The sequence below is a fragment of the Pyrgilauda ruficollis genome, unplaced genomic scaffold (genome assembly GCF_017590135.1).
Source record: "Pyrgilauda ruficollis isolate IOZ18807 unplaced genomic scaffold, ASM1759013v1 scaffold233, whole genome shotgun sequence".
Taxonomy (NCBI): domain Eukaryota; kingdom Metazoa; phylum Chordata; class Aves; order Passeriformes; family Passeridae; genus Pyrgilauda; species Pyrgilauda ruficollis.
Window position 1 is genome coordinate 550,665 of NW_024522873.1, and position 20,934 is coordinate 571,598.

Sequence of the window (20,934 nt, forward strand, 5' to 3'; positions counted from 1 at the left end):
TGTTTTTAAGATAATGGCATGGAACACGCCGTGATGAATTGTACCTCTCCAGGTAGTTTTGTTTCTGTCATTAACTCTATTATTTTATTTAAACCAGCCTGGAGGAGCTGTGGGGCAGGGTTGGCATCACCTGGCATCGCAGGGTCCCAGGTCCAGGCTGATCCGATAAAGGACATGGCCCAGCACACAATTATCTCCCTCCTGTCTGTCCTCCCCACTCACACTGCAGATATTATTATGAGGACATTGAAAACCCAACCTGCTTGCATCTGGAAAGGTCTTTTGTTCATTAAGCTTTGATAGTGATAAAAGCCTTTTCAGGGAGAACGTGGGGAAGAACGGGAATATTGAGAAATCCCTGGAGCCTGGGCAGCAGCAGCCTGGGAGAGAAGAGGTGAGCAGACCCCAGCTCTGCTGAGAGCAGCTCCTCCTGGGCTGGCACTGCTGAGACCCCCTTAAATCGTGATCCAGCTCTGGGTCCCTCAGGACAAAACTGAGCCTGAGGGGCTGGAGCGTGTCCAGGGCAGGGAACGGGGCTGGGAAGGGGCTGGAGAATCCCTGAGGAGCTGGGAAGGGGCTGGAGAATCCCTGAGGGAGCTGGGAAGGGGCTGGAGAATCCCTGAGGGAGCTGGAAGGGGCTGGAGAATCCCTGAGGGAGCTGGGAAGGGGCTGAGCCTGGAGCACAGGAGGCTCAGGGGGCCCTTGTGGCTCTGCACAGCTCCTGCCAGGAGGGGACAGCCGGGGGGTCGGGCTGTGCTCCAGGGACAGGGACAGGAGCAGAGGGAACAGCCCTGAGTTGTGTCAGGGGAGAAGTGGCTTGGACATCAGCAGGAATTTCCCCATGGAAAGGGTGCTCAGACACCTTTGCTGTCCCCTCCCTTGGCGGTCCCTGCTGCCCTGTCCCATCTCCCAGAGCAGCAGAGCCCGGGTGCAGAGGTGCAGCCAGAGCAGGTTCAGGTTTGTCCTGAGCAGCTCTGGGCTGTGCCAGGGCACTCTCAGGGTTTGGGGCACCCCCTGAGCAGGGCAGGGCTCTGGCACAGCCACTGCCTGGGGAGGACGCCTGGGCTTCCTCTGAGAATTAGAAATAAGGACCAATGTGCGTGTTCCAAACTGAAATGAAGGTGTTTACTGACAGCCCTAATCCAGCTGGACATTCTGGGATGCTAGAACCCCTCAGCAACACGCTGATTGGAAATATTGGAAATTTGGGGAGTAACAGGAAATGTTTTCTCATTCTCCAGACCTTAGCCTTGCTTTGCTCTCAGAGCTTATGGTGCTTTTTATTCCTTTAATTTGTGTTTCAGTGTTGTGAAAAGAGTCAGAAAAAACTCTGACTTTGGTAGTCCTGTAAAATAAACACAATCAGTTTCCAAATTTACCAAGACCCCTTTCCTGAGGAATAGTGCAAAACCAAAAGGCAAAGCCATGTCGTGCATTGTTTCCTTACCTCTCTGCATTGGTAATGTCTTCTTTGTAATTTCTGGAAGTCAGTGTTTCTCTAGCATAAATCTCCAGGAATTAATAAATATCAAATGCAGCAGCCAGACCCTTTTTAATATTTCAAATAATGTGATGAATTTGGGAGTTGCTCTCTAAAGCTGAAACCAAGGTTCTCACACCAACAGTGGTGTGGGATATTATTTCTGAGCCTTCAAAAGAAAATAATATGAGCTCCCATGAAGGAAGTGATTAATGACTGAAAATTCTGAGCTTTACACTGCAGTGTTGTGTCCATTTTAGTATGAAAATACACCTGTGAAAGGGGGGGGGAATATTTTTGTATAACTAAAACCAAACGAATTTATTGCAGTTGTGGCAGCAGCAGTTTCTCCGTCCTTGCCGTGGGGAAAAAATTAATTTTCTGGTGGCAGGAAGGAAAAAACACCCGCTAAGGGCATGGCTGGGGGTTGTGTGCCAGGAAACCCCTGGGAATGTGGAAACCCCTGGGAATGTGGAAACCCCGGGAATGTGGAAACCCCTGGGAAAATGGGCTCTCTCCTGGCTTGGATGGACTGGCAGGTGCTGAGGGAGGAACCCACAGAGATTAAAGGTCACGTGGCGTCAGCTGTAGGGAAAATTACGTTTCAAATCCTGCAGAGGGACTTTTGCTCTTAATTACTAATATTCGTCTGGTTCTCTGCTTGGAGAGTTTCAGACTGAGGGGTTAATCCCTGGTTATCTGCAGACAGATTTCCCGGAGATGGGATCATGAACCCAGCAGCGGGAGATGCCCTGCAGTGTCCCTGTGTCCTGTGCTGGTGTCCCCTGTCCCCCGCACAGCAATCTGGGTTCCCTGGCCAGTGAACAATCCCTGGGCTCGGGGAGCAGCGCTGAGGAGCAGGGCGGATGCTAATTAATGATGCTAATTACTGAGGAGCTAGCACCGGGCTGGCACAGCACCCCTGCTGTCCCGGGTGAAACCCTCGTCCTGCCGCCTGCTCCTTGTGCAGAAATGCATGGATCAGCAGTGCCGGAACGATGCTGGGAGCAGGGCTGGGCTGCAGGGGCGGTGCAGGGCACCAGGGAGAGCGCGGGCTGTTTGCAGGGCCCGCAGGAAAGGCAGCGTGCTGCCAGCTGGGGCTGCGCGGGGCACAGGCCGGAATCCCGGTGCCATCCTGGGAGCTGCTTCCCCTCAGGGCCCGGCAGGATTCCCGGGATCTGCGGTTCTGGGAGCAGCAGGGGGCAGGAGGGGTGTGCTCACTGCTGCTGTCCCTGTCCCTGTCCCTGTCCCTGTCCCTGTGCCCTGCCAGGTGCTCGCTCCTGGGCACCCCAGGAGGGCAGCACGGCATCTGCGAGGCTGGGCCTGCTTGAGAGCCCAGGCAGAGCTCTGGGCTCCGATCTAAAGCCTGGCTCAGACATGTCCCTGCTCACATCCCTCCTTTGGCAGCCATCCCAGGCCGGCTCTGTGGGGCTGGGGTTTGTGTGCTGAGCTGACATTTGCACCTCTCACCATGAACGGTGTTACTGGTAAAGGCTGTTACTGGTAAAGGCTGTTACTGGTAAATGCTGTTACTGGTAAATGGTCTTACTGGTAAATGGTGTTACTGGTAAAGGCTGTTACTGGTAAATGCTGTTACTGGTAAATGGTCTTACTGGTAAATGGTGTTACTGGTAAATGGTGTTACTGGTAAATGGTGTTTATCATTGCTGGCGGAGAGAAAGGTTCCTAGGACTGGGGTTTTTTAACCCTGTGAAATGCTTCTGGTGACCAGTTTCTCTTCCTCTGCCCTGCCCTCAGGGTTCTGTGCCCGTCCCCTCCCGTGACCCCGCTTTGCTCTGGGTCTCTCTCCTAGGGCTTGGCACAGCTGAAATTCCCCAGGAAAGGTGAAATCGGGGCAGCAGCAGCTCTGCACTGGGGGGACAGCCAGGGCTGGGCTGGGGGGACAGCCAGGGCTGGGCCTGCGCTGCTCCCACCGCGGCCAGCGAGGCCTCAGCTCCGCCAGGGACTGATGTGAGAAAATAAATTCTGTAAATAAAATCCACACCCGGGAGGGGAGTGAGCAGCAGGACCAGTCTCTGTGCAGAATTACAGGCTTGGAGCTACAGCAGATGTGAAAAAAGCAAATTCTGAGCACAAAAGCGAAAGGACCAATAATGTAAATGACTTTAAACCGAAGGGAGGCAGGGTTAGACTGGAGATTAGGGACAAATCCTTCCCTGGCAGGGTGGGCAGCCCTGGCACAGGTGCCCAGAGCAGCTGTGGCTGCCCTGGATCCCTGGCAGTGCCAAGGCCAGGCTGGACACTGGGGCTGGAGCACCTGGGACAGTGGCAGTGTCCCTGCCAGGGCAGGGTGGCACTGGGGGGGATTTGAGATCCCTCCCAACCCAAACCATTGCAGAAATCTGAGATTTTTCTCCTCCCAAGCACTGCCCAACACGTTCCAGCTGCTGCCCAGGGAGGGTCCCAGGCTCCTTGGACACAGGATGTCCCCACTGCTGGGGTTTCTGGAGCAAGGCTGAGGAGCATTCCAAGCAATTCCAAGCAATTCCAGGCAATTCCAGGCAATTCCAGGTGTGAACAGGCAGTCCCTGTCCTTCAGGGCAGCCAGGTGGGATCCCAGCCCGTGGAGGCTCCTGAAGCAGAGCCCCTGTACAGTTTTAATTAAGCAAGGGGAAGAACTGTTTTTTACAAAGATTAATGGATCTCTGTTTTAATTATGGTGGAATAATAGACTAGAGAGCTGGGAAAGTGGGAGGCATTAAAAAAAAGAGGATTAAAAACTTGAGGGAAGCTGGGTGAGACTATATTTTTCCATACTTACAAATTACAGAAGATCATCCCCATTAATAATCATTGGAAAAATAATAAAGTGCCCTCAGCCATGTATGACAGTTAACATTAAAATCTATTTTTTATGCTTGTTGTGTGGGGAATTTCTGATTATAATCATCAGTTAAAAAAGAAACTGTGCTTTTTTCCAATCTTCCAAATTTAAATATAGGAGAATTCTCTGCTATGGTTTCATCAATACTTTTCCAAGCCATGGCAAGGTAAAAAGAGCAAAAGTCACTTTCATTTAATGACTGTTATGCTTACTTTAGTTGTGCTGCAGCGTTACTATTAATTGCTAAAAATAATTGGTTCTGTGCATAGATTTTAAAAATTGCATTTCAGGAAATGCTGCTGGGATGTGCAGGGAATTAAATAGAAACAGAATTTAGGGAAAGAGAGGAAAAGGAAAAGAGAGGAAAGGGGAAGAGAGGAAGGGGAAAAGCAAGGGAAGGCCTCTGATGTTTGCAGTTTTTACTGCTGGTGATCTTTTCAATGAATGATTTCCCAGATATTGCTGTAGGAAGGGTTTCATTGTTATTATATTTGTTAAAGCTCATTGTTCTCTGCTGGAATGCCTGCCCTGCCCTAGGCAGGAGAAGCACAGTGGCACACAAACCCTACATGGAAAGGCTGCTCTTCCTTAGGAGATTGTAAAGGTTTGGGGGAAAAGGAAAGCCTTCCCTTAAACAGTAAAAAATCCTGGATTTTCCTCATTTCTGCTCCCCTGCAGAAGTCCAGTGCAGGCTCTGCTGGCCAGGGGCTCCCGTGGGAGGGGGTGTGCTCTGCTGTCCTGCAGGGATGCCAGGGCTGGGAGCTGATTTGCAAACAGCAAGGGATTAAATTTGTTAGATTAGAAAACATTTCTGGGATGAATCATTGGATTGCTGCTTCCGTGGGGTAAATATCACTTTATCCATCCCATCCCACGTGGGTGGTGGGAGAGCACAGGATACTGGTGCTGCTGGAGCTGAAAACCACCCTGGTGAGGGCTGCAGGCAAACTGGGCAGCAGCTCTGGAGCAGTGCTCAGCCACAGAGCTGGGGAGAGGGCAGAGGAGCTGCGGGTGCTCAAGGAGATCATCCAGGGGTGTCCCGGGGTGGCTGGGCTTGGGAAGGGGCTCCAAGCCCAGCCCATCCCACCCTGAGATCCGGGAGGTCTTTTCCAGCCTCAGTGATTCTGTGAATTCTTTTCTGATTTTTTTTTTTTTTTTTTTCTGGTGAGCCACGCAGAGAGCAGGGAGTTGGTGGAGCTGGGTTTTTGTGCTGGGCAGGAGGAGGAGGAGGCTGCTTTCCTCTCCTGGGGAAGGATTCACAGTGCTAAGGCTTCCTTCCAAGGTTTGGACGTGTGAGTGTGAATAAACAGTGGGAGAGTGAAATTAATGAAGTGGTAAATGCTCACTGAACTACAGGCTACCTGCAAAAATGCTGATTTGTAATTCGTGCAGTCCCAGAGTGGGCTGGGGTGGAAGGGACCTTAAATCTGCTCTCACTCCAGCCCAGCCCTGGGCAGGGACAGCTCCCTCAGCCCAGGCTGCTCAGCTGTGCTGGGATGGACTGGATCCAGCTGTGCTGATGGACTGGATCCAGCTGTGCTGATGGACTGGATCCGGCTGCTGCAGAAAGTCAGTGGGAAAGGAACACGTGCAGGAAAAGCCTCCATGAATTGGAGCTTTCTCTGCCTCTCCCACCCTGCTGTTCATTAGAACCAAGTTCAAAACGTTCACAGGACTCTGAAAGAGGCTCCTGGCCTTCCCTGGGTGGGACCAGACCCTACACAACTCCTCCTGCAGGGATCCCAACCTCAAAGTGCCACTTTCCAGTGACATCCCAATTCTCTGCTCTATAAATGGGGATTTTTTTATCCCACATCGCAGCTTCCCTCAGAAGCCTTTCAGATTTAATGTTGAGATCGTTAATTAAATGAATGGTTATTCTCATGCTTTGTTTCTGAACCATTTCAGCCTGATGTTTCCAGTTCCTTATTCCTGAATGGAATGCCATTTTCCACTTAAACAATACAGCCAGATGCTTGAGCCACCAAATCACCATTTTCTCCCTCCAATTTCTGTGGTTGTGCTATTTTAATGTTTCATCAAAGGGATGAGCTCTGTTGCATTCTCTTCTTCTTTTGGATTTCCTTCATGTAGAAAGCTCTTTATGAAATAAAAATGTCCCATTAGTCTGTTGCCCTTTGTATTATCCTCCTTCCTACCTTCCTCCAGCTTTTAAAATTGTTTCAAAGCCTTAAATTCCAAGGTGGGCACGGGGGGTGAGTCTAAAATTTGCCTAATTCATTCCCCACGTTTCCTGAAGAGTCGCTAATTTGTGGAGAGAAACGCAGATTTCCTGTGCCACAGCATCCCTTCCCGATGGCTCCTGGGTGTGCAGCTCCCTGCTCTCAGCCCTGAGCCCGTGCAGCTTTTCCTGGGCCCGTTATTCCAGCGGCTGCTCCGCCTTTTCCACGTGCTGGATGGGGAAAATGGAGCACTGGGCTGTTGAGCCAGGCTTAAACACCCTCCAGCCCCTCAGGCAGGCTCAGGCTCCTCCAGCAGCTTGGAATAAAACTGCTCCTGCCTCTTCTCCCTGCCCTGGGACCCCCCACTACAGACCCCGAGGGAGAGGAGCTCCTGGGATGGGATAATGGGATGGGATGGGATGGGATAATGGGATGGAGTGGGATGGGATGGACTGGCATGGACTGGGATAATGGGATGGGATGGGATGGACTGGGCTGTCAAGTCCCTTCCCACCCAAACCACTGGGGCTTCTGGGGTTCTGTGAACCCTCTGCACAGAAGCTGGTTTGGGTTCTCTGATATCCAGATAATTTTTCCTGGAAAAGTCTCTTGGTTCCTGAGCTCAGCAGCAGAAGGGGGCTGTGCCTCAGGAACAGGGCAGGAATTTTCCATGGAGCACACATTGTGGCTGACCTCAGGGCTGAGGCTGCAGGAGAAAGGGCTGGAATTCCAGCCCAGGCAGGAATAATAACTGAGGCTTTCCTCCTAGTGCTGCAGCAGCCTCTCCCAGCAGGAGAACAGGGCAGGAAGAGCAGGGCAGACAGAGCAGCCTGTGGTTGCTGTGTTTGTCAGCTGGGCTTTGGGGTTTAGGATGGCTCTGAGTTAACAAGGGGCTCCTGGTGTGAGTTCAGCTCTGATAAACCCCGGCTGCACTCAGCCTAACGCAGCAGCGAGCGGCACAGAGCTCCACGCTCAGGCTTTCCCTTTTCCCCAGGTGTTACCTGGAAGATGGAGCCTCCAAAGGGGCCTGGCTGAACCGCTCCAGCATCATCTTCGCGGGCAGCGACAAGTGGTCCGTGGATCCGCGCGTGTCCATCGCCATGAGCAACCACAAGGAGTACAGCCTGCAGATCCAGGACGTGGACGTGACGGATGACGGCCCCTACACCTGCTCTGTGCAGACCCAGCACACGCCCAGGACCATGCAGGTGCACCTCACCGTGCAAGGTAGGGCTGGGGGAGCCCGGGCTGGGAACTGCAACCCCTTCACAGTCCTTTTCTATTCCTTTCCTTTTTCCTTTTCCCTTTTTCCTTTTTCCTCTTCCTTTTTCCTTTTCCCTTTCCCTTTTCCCTTCCCGTTTCCATTTTCCTTTTCCCTTTTCCTTTTCCTTTTCCTCTTCCCTTCCCTTCCCTTCCCCCACTGCAGAGCTCTGGTGTCACTTTTCACACGGATTTAATATTTATTGTATTGTTCCAGGGTGAACAATTCTTGGTTTTGATTGTCTCCCTAATAATTAATGCCCCCATGCAAGGGCTAAAAAAAACAAGTTGGAAATTAATTGCATGTATAAAATACATCAACAGGAGCTTAAAATTAATTAGGCTAACTACAAGCATATAGAGAAATAATAACTCAATAGTTAAAAATATGCGTAATTATTAAGCAATTGCATTTATATCTTCAGAAATGCAAAGTATAACCTAAGGCTTTAACTTATTAGTCTTTGGTGCAATCATCATTAACATTTTCTTTTGCATTTTTATGAGTAATAAAGCAATGAATATAGAGGAGAAGAATTGAACTGGCAATCCCTATTAATCCGTGTGGCACGTGGAAATCCCTTAGAAATAACAGAGTGAGCCACCTCCCAGACCAATTGTCCTTACCCACAGGAATCCTGCAGGAATCCTGCAGGAATGTTGGGCTGGAGCTCAGAGCTCAGTGTGTGTGTTTTATTAAAATATCGTGGAGTCATTTTTGTGACCCTGGTGAGAGGCCTCAGGACACTCAGGCTTGGTTTGGAGCACGTGCAGGGACACAGGGACAGGAGCAGAGGGAACGGCTCAGGCTGGGCCAGGGCAGCTCAGGGTGGGCACAGCAGGAATTTCCCCACGGAAAGGGGTCAGGGCTTGGCACTGCCCAGGGAGGGTTGGAGTGCCCATCCTGGAGGTGTCCCAGGCACTCCTGGAGGTGGCACTCAGAGCTCTGGGCTGGGGACAGGATGGGGTCAGTGCTCTGGCAGGGCTGATCCTGCAGCCCCTCAGTGCCTGCCTGGCTGCAGGGGCTCCCTTACACCCCTTTGTGTGCCCATGGGACCCTGAGGTCACCGCTGTGAGGGGCTGGGACAGCCTCTCCTGCTCCAGAGGGTTCCTGGAGCACACAGGGAGCTGTCCTGGGATCACACGAGGAGTTATCCTGGGATCACACAGGGAGCTATCAGGAGATCACACAGGGAGTTATCCTGGGAGCACCGAGGGACTTATCCTGGGAGCACAGGGGCAGTTATCCCAGGATCACACAGGGAGCTGTCCTGGGATCACACAGGGAGTTATCCTGGCTAATAATTAATGCCCCCATGCAAGGGCTAAAAAAAACAAGTTGGAAATTAATTGCATGTATAAAATACATCAACAGGAGCTTAAAATTAATTAGGCTAACTACAAGCATATAGAGAAATAATAACTCAATAGTTAAAAATATGCGTAATTATTAAGCAATTGCATTTATATCTTCAGAAATGCAAAGTATAACCTAAGGCTTTAACTTATTAGTCTTTGGTGCAATCATCATTAACATTTTCTTTTGCATTTTTATGAGTAATAAAGCAATGAATATAGAGGAGAAGAATTGAACTGGCAATCCCTATTAATCCGTGTGGCACGTGGAAATCCCTTAGAAATAACAGAGTGAGCCACCTCCCAGACCAATTGTCCTTACCCACAGGAATCCTGCAGGAATCCTGCAGGAATGTTGGGCTGGAGCTCAGAGCTCAGTGTGTGTGTTTTATTAAAATATCGTGGAGTCATTTTTGTGACCCTGGTGAGAGGCCTCAGGACACTCAGGCTTGGTTTGGAGCACGTGCAGGGACACAGGGACAGGAGCAGAGGGAACGGCTCAGGCTGGGCCAGGGCAGCTCAGGGTGGGCACAGCAGGAATTTCCCCACGGAAAGGGGTCAGGGCTTGGCACTGCCCAGGGAGGGTTGGAGTGCCCATCCTGGAGGTGTCCCAGGCACTCCTGGAGGTGGCACTCAGAGCTCTGGGCTGGGGACAGGATGGGGTCAGTGCTCTGGCAGGGCTGATCCTGCAGCCCCTCAGTGCCTGCCTGGCTGCAGGGGCTCCCTTACACCCCTTTGTGTGCCCATGGGACCCTGAGGTCACTGCTGTGAGGGACTGGGACAGCCTCTCCTGCTCCAGAGGGTTCCTGGAGCACACAGGGAGCTGTCCTGGGATCACACGAGGAGTTATCCTGGGATCACACAGGGAGCTATCAGGAGATCACACAGGGAGTTATCCTGGGAGCACCGAGGGACTTATCCTGGGAGCACAGGGGCAGTTATCCCAGGATCACACAGGGAGCTGTCCTGGGATCACACAGGGAGTTATCCTGGGATCACACAGGGAGCTATCAGGAGATCACACAGGGACTTATCCTGGGAGCACAGGGGCAGTTATCCCAGGATCACACAGGGAGTTATCCTGGGATCACACAAGGAGTTATCCTGGAAGCACCTTTAGGTTTCCCTGTAAAATCTTCCCCAGCTTGGTATCTGGAGATTAGGATCAACCTCTGCTTTGGGAGAAATGAGTGAGGCCAAAGCAAAACCATTCTGTCCGAGGGCATTGGGCTTCCCCTGGCACTGGGAATAAATGATGAGACCCAAGAAACCACAGGAGAGCAGGAACAGGGCTGGGCAGCAGTCTCAGCCCTTTCCAAGCCCTGGGCCCCAGGGGCTGTGTTCCAGGAACTTCTGCAGCTGCAGGAGCAGGGGGTTTGCTCTGTGTCCCAGAGGAAACGAGGGAAGGCTCACTGCCCAGGTCACTGCACAGCTGGCACAGGTCACAGCACAGCTGGCCCAGGTCACTGCCCTGGTCACTGCCCAGGTGACTGCCCAGGTCACTGCACAGCTGGCACAGGTCACTGCCCAGGTCACTGCACAGGTCACTGCACAGCTGGCACAGGTCACTGCACAGCTGGCACAGGTCACTGCCCTGGTCACTGCCCAGGTGACTGCCCAGGTGACTGCCCAGGTCACTGCCCAGGTGACTGCCCAGGTCACTGCACAGCTGGCCCAGGTCTCTGCCCAGGTGACTGCCCTGGTCACTGCTTTGGCTTTCAGTGCAGATCCCAGGTGCCAGCCCTGTCCCCGGTGCCGCAGTGCCCTCCCTTGTCCCCTGTGCCATGCAGAGCAGCCCCTCTCCTGCTCCCAGCAGCCCCACAGGCCCAGCCCGGGCTGTCAGGGACACAAAGCTTGCTGCCATCATCACCTGGCATCTTGTCCTCGTGTGACCCAGCCCGGCTGGGCAGCTGGGACAGCCCCAGCCCAGCTCCTGCGCTGCCCTGCCAGCTCCACCTCGCCCCTGCAGGCATCTGTAAATAATTCAGTTATCCATGGAAACGCCTTTTAGAGATTCAGGCAGGAACCACAACCTCGGGTTTTTATTTAAACATGTATAATGTTCCCAAAGTAATACTCTAGGCCCTTTTTCTGTTTAATAAACCCCCTTAATGTCCCCTAAATATTAATGTATTGATTTAGTCTTTGCAATGTTTGCAAAGTCTAATTTGTTTCCTCAGCCAGGCCAAGAGGGACTTGCATTTGAAGCTAACGAGATAAATCTTCCCCAAATTTATTTAAAGTGGGACAAAATAAATATGCAAAAGACTTTAAAATCATCTAACAACCACTTCCCAGCTAAAACTGACAATCCATTACTCTTTTAAATTGCCAGCACTCGAGCAGGGTGTCAGTTTTCTTTATAAAATTAACTCGCTGGTGCCAGCCGCCGTTATCATCTTGTCCCTGCTCAGCACAGGGAGAAAAAGGCTTGGGAAAACATTTCTGGGCGGGGGGAGGCAGCCACGGGAGGCTGGCTGTGTGATAGAGACCCCCCAGAGGGTCTCCATCCCTGGCCCTGGTGTTGCCTTGCTGCTCCCACTCCCATCCCCGTGTCAGCAGTGGCTGATCCCAGCGTTCTCTCCAGCGTTTGTGCTTCTCACCCATTCATTACATTCCTCCCACACTCGTCCCTCCCAGGAGCTGCGGGGGATCTCTCACTCTGGAATAAGTCTGAGTGGTTTTTCCCCGCTCTGCCGGGCTCGAGGCACAGGAAATGTTGGCGTTGGGAGGTGATCTCATCTGCAGGGATGGAAAGCAGGGTATTTTATCTGGAGTGGAGCAGGGCTGCTCTCATCTGAAACTCATCATTCTGCCGTGTTGGGGGTGCTTTAGTCACGGCTGCAGCCCAGTTCCCATTAGCAGCCTGAAATCTGCATCCTCTGGAATCTGCAGGCAGAGCACAATGGGCACAAAAGGATCATTTCCTCTGGGGCCCCAAGAGTGTTGGTTCTGTCCCAGTGAACTGAGTGCAGTGGGATGGCTGGTGACCCCTGAGAGTCTGCAAAGGTGCCTTCAGCAGAGTCCAAAGGCTCTTTCAGGAACTTCTTGTGTTACATGGCAATGCCAGGCACAGGAGGAGGAAAAAATATGGGATAAAGCTAAAAACAAACCATCCTTCCCCCCCAAAAATATGCTTAGGATAAAGAAAATAATAGTCCACCTTCCTCAGTGAAACAAAGCCAGGCAGCTGGGAAGGATCCCAAAGCATTCTGAAGGACAGGGTTATGGAGTTTATGGGAAGAGTGGGAACGAGCCAGGGGCTGGTGGCTGGGCCTGCTCTGTGCCCTGGGCTCTCTGGGCTTTGATGGGACTAAGGCAAACACGGTGAAACCTGCAGCTTTGCAATGCAGGGAATGCTGCAGGATGGTGTCACCCTGGCATGATCAGCAGGGGCTGATGCCACCAACACCTGCCGGGTTTTTTTAAATTATTATTCCCTTTTTCAAAGGACAATTGCTCCATCCAGGGGCAGTCTCACTGGAACACTTCCCCAGAAGTTCATTTTGGAATGGACTGCAGGAGAATTAAAGCTGTAACATTTGGTTAATGGCCCTCTCCAGGCTTGGTCCCACTGTCCTGGCTCAGGGCTCCACCACCCCTCTGGGAATGTCCCTATCCCGGGAGAGGCACTGGGCAAACGAGGCACTAATTATCCTGGTATCCCTGCCATCATCTCCTCACCCAGTGCTGCTGGAGCTCTGCACCCTGAGCTCTGTGCTGCCTGCCCCTGAACTCTCTGATTGCTAGGATTTATCCCAGTTTTCCCTGCATTTCTGCTATCTCCTCTTCCTTAGCTTCAGCCCATCAGTTGTCAGGGGAAATAAAGGCACCCCCTGTTTGAAAGTGCAGCTTTTGCTTGGAGAGTTGATACCAAAGGAAATTAAACAGCTCTGGAGAACACTGGACATGACCTCTGCAGCTCTTCCTCAGAACATCCTCTTCCTCACTCCCAGACTGGAAAGAGGATCTGAAAACTATCCCACCTGATGGTCTGGAATATCCTGGATTTAAATCTAAATGTTTAATACTTAATGAAGTCTTGCCAAGGAGGAGCAAACTGATTTCCCCCAAATGAGGTTCCTAAATCTCCAAGCATCCTTCTCTTCTGTTCCTATAAAACTGAGGAGAAGACACTGCAAAAGCATTTTAGAGCCCAGCTGTGGCACAGCAGGACTTGTAGGAGCTAAAGGGGTCCAGGTGTGAGAACCATTCCTACAAAAGCAGCCTGGGAAGGAAAGGGATGAGCCAAAGGGACTCCTGGAACATCCTCTGGTGTCCCTGTTAGCCTGACTGCAGCTAATGGCTCCTGACACACTAAACGTCCTCCTGGAGAAACCAGAATGGGATAAAAACCTTTTGTCAAGTCCAGTCAGCATTGAGAACGTGAGACAAATGGAGATTGGGCTGAATTCCCAGGTTTCCTGAGGAGTGAGAGCTGCCCTGCAGCCTCCCTGCTCTGGGGGTGCCGCTGCGGCCGCGGCACTGAACGAGGTCGGGGAGCAACTCCAGAATCCAGCGCTTTTTAAAGGAACAAAAACCTGGTTCCAGGATCTGGGGCAACGAGGATTCATGATTTTTCGCATTTGCAGTTAAAAGCAGCAGCATCAACATTTGTTCTTTGAGGTTGCTCAGTCATGGAGAGGAGAAGGATCCAGGAGAGCTCAGAGCCCCTGGCAGGGCCTGGAGGGGCTCCAGGAGAGCTGGAGAGGGACTGGGGACAAGGATGGAGGGACAGGACACAGGGAATGGCTCCCAGTGCCAGAGGGCAGGGATGGGAGATTGGGAATGGGAATTGTTCCTGGCAGGGTGGGCAGACCCTGGGATGGAATTGCCAGAGCAGCTGTGGCTGCCCCTGGATCCCTGGCAGTGCCCAAGGCCAGGCTGGACACTGGGGCTGGAGCACCTGGGACAGTGGGAGGTGTCCCTGCCAGGGCAGGGGTGGCACTGGGTGGTCTTTGAGGCCCCTTCCAGCCCAAAACATTCAGTGATTCTACAATGACAAGGTACAAAATGCCATTAATACAGACCATGTCCTTTTTGGGGGTTGCTTTACATTCTCCACTTTTCATTTTTCTGTGTCAGCCTCTTCCCACACTTCCCTTTCTCTCTGAGAAGGTGCAGAGGCAGGAGTGAAACTGTGCCAGACCCAAGTGAAACTGGAGTAGGGCAGAAGGGGCAGTGGGCTTAGGTGGATATCTGCAGGGAGAGGGGCTGCAGCCCCACGCTCTGTTCCCTTGCTGCTCTGGGGAGCTGATCAGAGGGGTTCTGTGTGCCTGTGCTGCTGCTCCCCTCCCGGGCACAGGGGAAGGGATGTGCGGGGAGTTTGTCTGCTCCTGCTTTTCAGCTCCTGGGAGATGGGACTGTCACCCTGAGCAGTGCAGGGGCCCTGGTTTGTGCTCCTGGTGCCAGCTGTGCCTCAGCAAGCGCTGCTGCAGGAGCTCCTGGTGCGGCAGCCTGCCTCCAGAGCTGGCTGAGGGATGGCCAGGCTGGGATGCCCCCCTCTGCTCAGCAGCTCTTTCATAAACCAGAAACAGCAGTGGGGGCAAGCAGCTCGTTGGGAAAAGCAGAGGAAAGAGGAGAAATGCACAAACCTGAAGCACTTTAACAACCTGGGACTGAGCCAGGGAAAATGAACATTTGGGCTCAGAGGAGGAGCTCCCTGGGCCTGGAGGCTGTGCTGGAAACCAGGGAGCAGTGTCCTGGAAAGGTTCTGGGAATGCACAGGACCCTCAGTCCAGCCCTCAGGATTTACCAGCTGGGAAAGAGGGGCTGGGGACAGAGCTTTGCACTGCAAAGGTGATTTCTGAAACTGGAAATAATAGCAGTGCATTTTCTCTCCAAACTCCACCTCAGAGTGTGAGGATGCCATTCTTCCATTGGGATTTACTCCATGGCACATCTTGGCTTGGATTTATGAGCTGGGAACTTGGAGAAGAAAAATGTTCATTGCTGTGGGCTGTGTTTGGTTCGTGGCTCTGGGAGAGCCAGCAGGGGTGGGGATGGCTCTGGCTCAGCAGCTCCTGCTCACACTCCACACACCAGGAGCATTCCCTCGTGCTCTGCACACACTCCTTATCCCCAAACCCCCACGGTCTCATCTCGATTTCGTAGCCTAAGAAAGGCTAAAGGGAGGATGATGACAATATCTGATATTTGCAAGCAGCCAAATCCACCAGTTGGAAGGAGCAGAACCAAATGCCTGTCTTTAAAAAGAATGTATGGAGCTAATTTAGGAAAACTTCTGGAGACGACTGAAAAAACAAGTGAGAAGTAAAGTGGCAGATTCATCCTGTAGGATTGAATTGTGAGGAATTTGACAGGCAGCTTTGAAGGATTGGGACTGAATGTTTCCTGCCTGGAAAATCTGCATTTGAAGGAGTGGATCTTTGATTGTACAGCTTTTCTAAAGGTGTGAAGAAAACTTCAGTTGTCCATCCAGAGATTCCAGGGCAGCAAATCCCAGGTTCCCTTCCCTGGCAGGGGTGCAGGGACACAGGAGGGGACAGGCTCTGAGCCCAGGGAGCAGGGACAGGACAGGGGGAAAGGGCCCCAGGCTGTGCCAGGGGAGGTTTGAGCTGGTGTCCTGGTTTGAACAGACAGGGTCTGCTAAGGAAGGCAGGAGCCTCCCCTGAAATGGAAAATGTAAACTCCCTCTCCCCAAATTATTATACTTTTGAAATTAAGGGGCTCTCAGGCAAAGATATGAGAGCAGGAATAACAGTTCCTTATTAGGGAAAAATAGAAACAAAATGAAAATGCAGCAATACAAACCACAGCCAGAGTCAGAGCAGGAGCTGAGCCCTGTGGTCAGGGTGGTGGCACAGTCCCATCCCATGGGGGCTCAGCCCTCCTGCAGTGCCAGCTGTGCTTCTGCTGGAGCAGGGATCCTGCACAAGGCTGCAGTTTTCCTCTGGAGCTCCAGGGCTGCTGGAGATGGGCCTGCTCTCGTTCCCCTGGGAATGGAGGGCAGGAGAAAGCTGCTCCTTGGGAATGCAGGGCAGGAGAAAGCTGCTCCTCTGGGAATGCAGTGGGCAAAGGCTGCTGTGCTGTTCCAGGCTCAGATTGTATCCAGGTAGGAATGCTTGGCTCCTCCCCTGGGCAGAGCATCTCCCCGTGGGATGATGGAATTTGATCAGCCCTGCAGGGACACTCACTGGCCATGGACAGCAGATAATTAATAATTAATGGCCCATTAACAGAGGATATCTCCCAGAGGGAGGATTGGCTGTGGGAGAGATAAGAAAACTGCCCCATGGACAGAGGATAGGTGCCCCAGCTCTGACAGATGGGGATGGAGCACACACCCCAGCCACAGCTGGCATTTCCAGCCTCAGGCAGTTGGACATCAGGAGAAGTTCTGCTGGAAGGGCTGTCCAGCCCTGGCACAGCTGCCCAGGGCAGGGCTGGTGCCCATGCCAGGAGGGTTTCAAAGCTGTGTGCATGTGGCACTCGGGGACATGGCTGGGGTGGCCCTGGCAGTGCTGGGGGAATGACTGGACTCCACGGTCTGGGAGGGCTTTTCCAGCCTCAAGGACTCTGTGATTCCCTGATTTCTCTGCCTTTCTCCTGGGTGCCTGAGGCTGTTGTTTCCTTTGATCCCACCCTGTAGCACCCCGTGCTGGTTCCTGGGAGCGGATCTTGCAGGGAGATGTTCTGAGGAGTTTCCTCACACAATGCAAACCCTGAGACTGAAATAACCGGGGCTCCGTTTCCTGCGTGGTGCCACCTGTGAGGCAGGAACCAGGATCAGAAATAGTACAAGATCTTTAGCTCCAGACGAGGAAACGACGGCAAAATCAAACCACACAGCATTGATTCGTATTACAATCCCATAATATGACTCCAGCTCCTATTATACCCACTTATCACAGGTCTTTTATGCAGCTATTCAGATAAAAGCTCGGGAATTTGTGCAGGCAGCACGGCACAGCCCCATGGGTGAATTTTGAATGCTGTGCTCAAGGAGATGCACGCACAGAATCTCTTCTTTTACTGTGGGTTTTGGCATCCTTTTTTTTTTTTTTTTTTTTTTTTTTTTTTTTTTTTTTCCACCTGATGTTTTGAACGTTTCTCCCTTCAGGTTAATATGTTCATTTATAAGGAAGGGATTAAACAAAAATCTCACGAGAGAGACGTGAACTCGAATGTGAGTGTGCAGATTTGAATGGATAAAGAGGCACTTCAGGAGCTGGATAAAACCAGAGCGTTCCTAAGCCTCTGAATCCAAACCTGCCTCAAGGCCAGCAGTGCTGAAGACATTACAGGCAGCAGAATAAACAGCTAAAAATTGCTTACTTATAAAAAGCTTTGTAATACCAAAGGCTCAAGTAGAGAATTGTAAGTGAGTTATTCTGTTGACCCCCGTGGATTACTTGTTTTGTTGTCTCTAGGATTCAGAAATGTTCTTATTTTATTTAGACTGAAATTTTAATCATCCCCACTTTGCATTTAAAATATGATATTATTTCCCCTTCTATCATCTGTAAGAGAAAATGGGGAAATTTCCTTAATAGTTGGCAGATTAGCTTTGTTATGTAAAACAGATCCTGGCAAAAGGAATTATAATTAACACAAGCGTTCCATTACACAGTGAAAGGGTTGGTTTAAAGTCTTTCTGTTCCAAACACTTCAAAGCAGAGGCTTTGTTTTGTGCTCCCACTGAATTGGATGTAGTTAGCACGCCCAAATATTTTGCCCATAAATATTCCCAAATCGCTGGATGTGATAACAGCAATCTCTGAGTGAACTTTCCTCGGCCCAGGTCTGGGGTTTGAAAGCTATGGCAAATCATTTCCTCCAAAACTCTGCTCAGCACAGGAACCCAGAGCCCTGTAGGAACAAGAACTCATTCCCTGTTCAAAGCTCCCTTTGATTTATGGAAACAAGCTGCTCCTGCTCACTCACAGGGTGGGCAACAACCTCCAGTACACGTCCTGGCATCCCTGAGATCCTGGGGAGGTGATTATTCATGTGCTCTGTGGTTCTCACTTCCTCACGGAGGTGTTTTCATTGCCTTTAACGTTTGGGGGACGTTTTGGGACAATGTGATTGTGACATCCCTTCCCTGGCAGGGTGGGCAGGCCATGGAATAGAATTCCCAGAGCAGCCCCTGGATCCCTGGCAGTGCCAAGGCCAGGCTGGGCACTGGGGCTGGAGCACCTGGGACAGTGGCAGTGTCCCTGCCATGGCAGGGTGGCACTGGGTGGCTCTGAGGTCCCCCCCAGCCCAGCCCGAGTGGGGTGCCGTGGTTCTGGGGTTCCCAGGGAGCTGTGTGTGTGCTGGGCTCCCTTTGGGTCACTCTGGGCACCCCAAAGGCTCTCTGGGCTGTCCTGTGGCTCTCTCCTCTGGCTCACACTGAGGAATTCCCGATGGAGTTACTGTCCAGGGGTGAGAAAGCACAAAGTGCAGTTTAACCAGTCCCATCGGGGCTCCTGGCCCTCAGCCTCTGTGTCCCAGGGGAATCCTGGCCCCAGCAGTGGCTGGGCCAACAGAATGTGCTGAGTGGCTTTTAACTTTCCATTACCGTGAGCTGATTGAGATTTTACTTATTTCTTTATTCATTTATTCTTTTCTGGGTGCCGAGGCTGTTGTGCCCCAGCACAGAGAATAGAGATTCTATTTATTTATTTATTAATTCATTTATTCATTTCTGGGTGCCCAGGCCATGGTGCCCTGGCACAGAGAATTGAGAATTTATTTATTTATTTATTTATTTATTTATTTATTCATTTCTGGCTGCCCAGGCCATGGTGCCCTGGCACAGAGAATTGAGAATTTATTTATTTATTTATTCATTCATTAATACATTCATTTATTCATTTCTGGGTGCCCAGGCCGTGGTGCCCCAGCACAGAGAATACAGATTTTATTTGTTTATTCATTTACTGTCGAGGCTATGGTGACCCAGTAAAAAGAATAGAGGTTTTACTTATTTATTTATTTATTTATTCGTTTATTCATTCATTCATGTATTAGTTTCTAGGTGCCCAGGCCGTGGTGCCCTGGCACAAGAGAATTGAGATTTTATTTACTTATTTATTTATTAATTTATTCATTTAATAATTTCTGGGTGCCCAGGCCATGGTGCCCTGGCACAGAGAATACAGATTTTATTTATTTATTTATTTCTGGGTGCCCAGGCCATGGTGCCCTGGCACAGAGAATACAGATTTTATTTATTTATTTATTTCTGGGTGCCCAGGCCATGGTGCCCTGGCACAGAGAATACAGATTTTATTTATTTATTTATTTCTGGGTGCCCAGGCCATGGTGCCCTGGCACAGAGAATTGAGAATTTATTTATTTATTTATTTATTTATTCATTTATTCATTTCTGGCTGCCCAGGCCATGGTGCCCTGGCACAGAGAATTGAGAATTTATTTATTTATTTATTCATTCATTAATACATTCATTTATTCATTTCTGGGTGCCCAGGCCGTGGTGCCCCAGCACAGAGAATACAGATTTTATTTGTTTATTCATTTACTGTCGAGGCTATGGTGACCCAGTAAAAAGAATAGAGGTTTTACTTATTTATTTATTTATTTATTCGTTTATTCATTCATTCATGTATTAGTTTCTAGGTGCCCAGGCCGTGGTGCCCTGGCACAAGAGAATTGAGATTTTATTTACTTATTTATTTATTAATTTATTTATTTATGGGTGCCCAGGCCATGGTGCCGTGGCACAGAGAATACAGATTATTTTATTTTATTTTATTTTGTTTTGTTTCTGGGAGCCCCCTGGCACAGCAAAACCCCTGCTATCACTCTCCCCTCCAATGGACAGAGCTGCTCTGCGGGGACCAGGGCAGGGACATTAGCTGGGCACTGTGCCCCTAATTGGGCAGGGTCATTAGCTGGGCACGAGCCCCTAATTGGGCAGGGTCATTAGCTGGGCACTGTGCCCCTAATCGGGCAGGGTCATTAGCTGGGCACTGTGCCCCTAATTGGGCAGGGTCATTAGCTGGGCACGAGCCCCTAATTGGGCAGGGTTTGCGGTGCTCAGCCCAGCCCCTGGCTGCCAGTGCAGACCCCCCAGATTTGATTTATCCCTGGGTACTGGGGGCCCCAGTACCAGGGTAATTGATACCCGGTAATTGATACCACCCGGTAATTGATACCCTACAGGGTAATTGATACCACCCAGTAATTGATACCACCCGGTAATTGATACCCTGTAATTGATACCACCCGGTAATTAATACCCGGTAATTGATACCCGGTAATTGATACCACACGGTAATTAATACCCGGCAATTAATACCCAGTAATTGACACCCGGTAATTGATACCCTGTAATTGATACCACCCGATAATTGATACCTGGTAATTGATATCCGGTAATTGATACCACCCTGTAATTGATACCCGGTAATTGATACCACACGGTAATTAATACCCGGCAATTAATACCAATTAATACCCGGTGATTTACAGGGGCAGCGCGCAGGATCCGTGCCCATTCCAGCCGCAGGGGTTTCTGCTGCGGGGCCGGTTCCGGTGCCGTTCCCGGTGCCCGTCGGGCTGGCTCTGTCGCCCCGCGGGACAGCACCCGGACCCAGCGCTGCCGTTCCAGGCTGGAGAATTTCCCGGTGGTTAGGGGCTGGTTTCCTCTGGCCGGCTCAGCCCGGCGGAGCCCTGCGGGGATGCTGCTCCCTGTGACTCCGCTGTGCCATCACCGGCGGGCCGGCCGCCGGATCCCAACTGAGCGGGATTTACCCGCTCGGTAAACGTCCCGCAAAGTGCCCTCTCCTTGTGAAAGGCTCAGAGCCATCCCCAGGGCCTTGGGAAGAACCTGGAGCCCA

General features: G+C 51.1%; 1 protein-coding gene across 1 annotated transcript in view; it reads left to right on the forward strand.

Moving 5' to 3' along the window:
- The window catches only part of NEGR1 (neuronal growth regulator 1), a 166,914-nt gene that overhangs the window by 68,210 nt on the left and 77,770 nt on the right, over positions 1–20,934 (forward strand). The window contains exon 2 of the mRNA XM_041469437.1: positions 7,503–7,735. Within this exon, the coding sequence (XP_041325371.1) occupies positions 7,503–7,735 (233 nt within the window). The remainder of the gene's footprint in view (positions 1–7,502; positions 7,736–20,934) is intronic.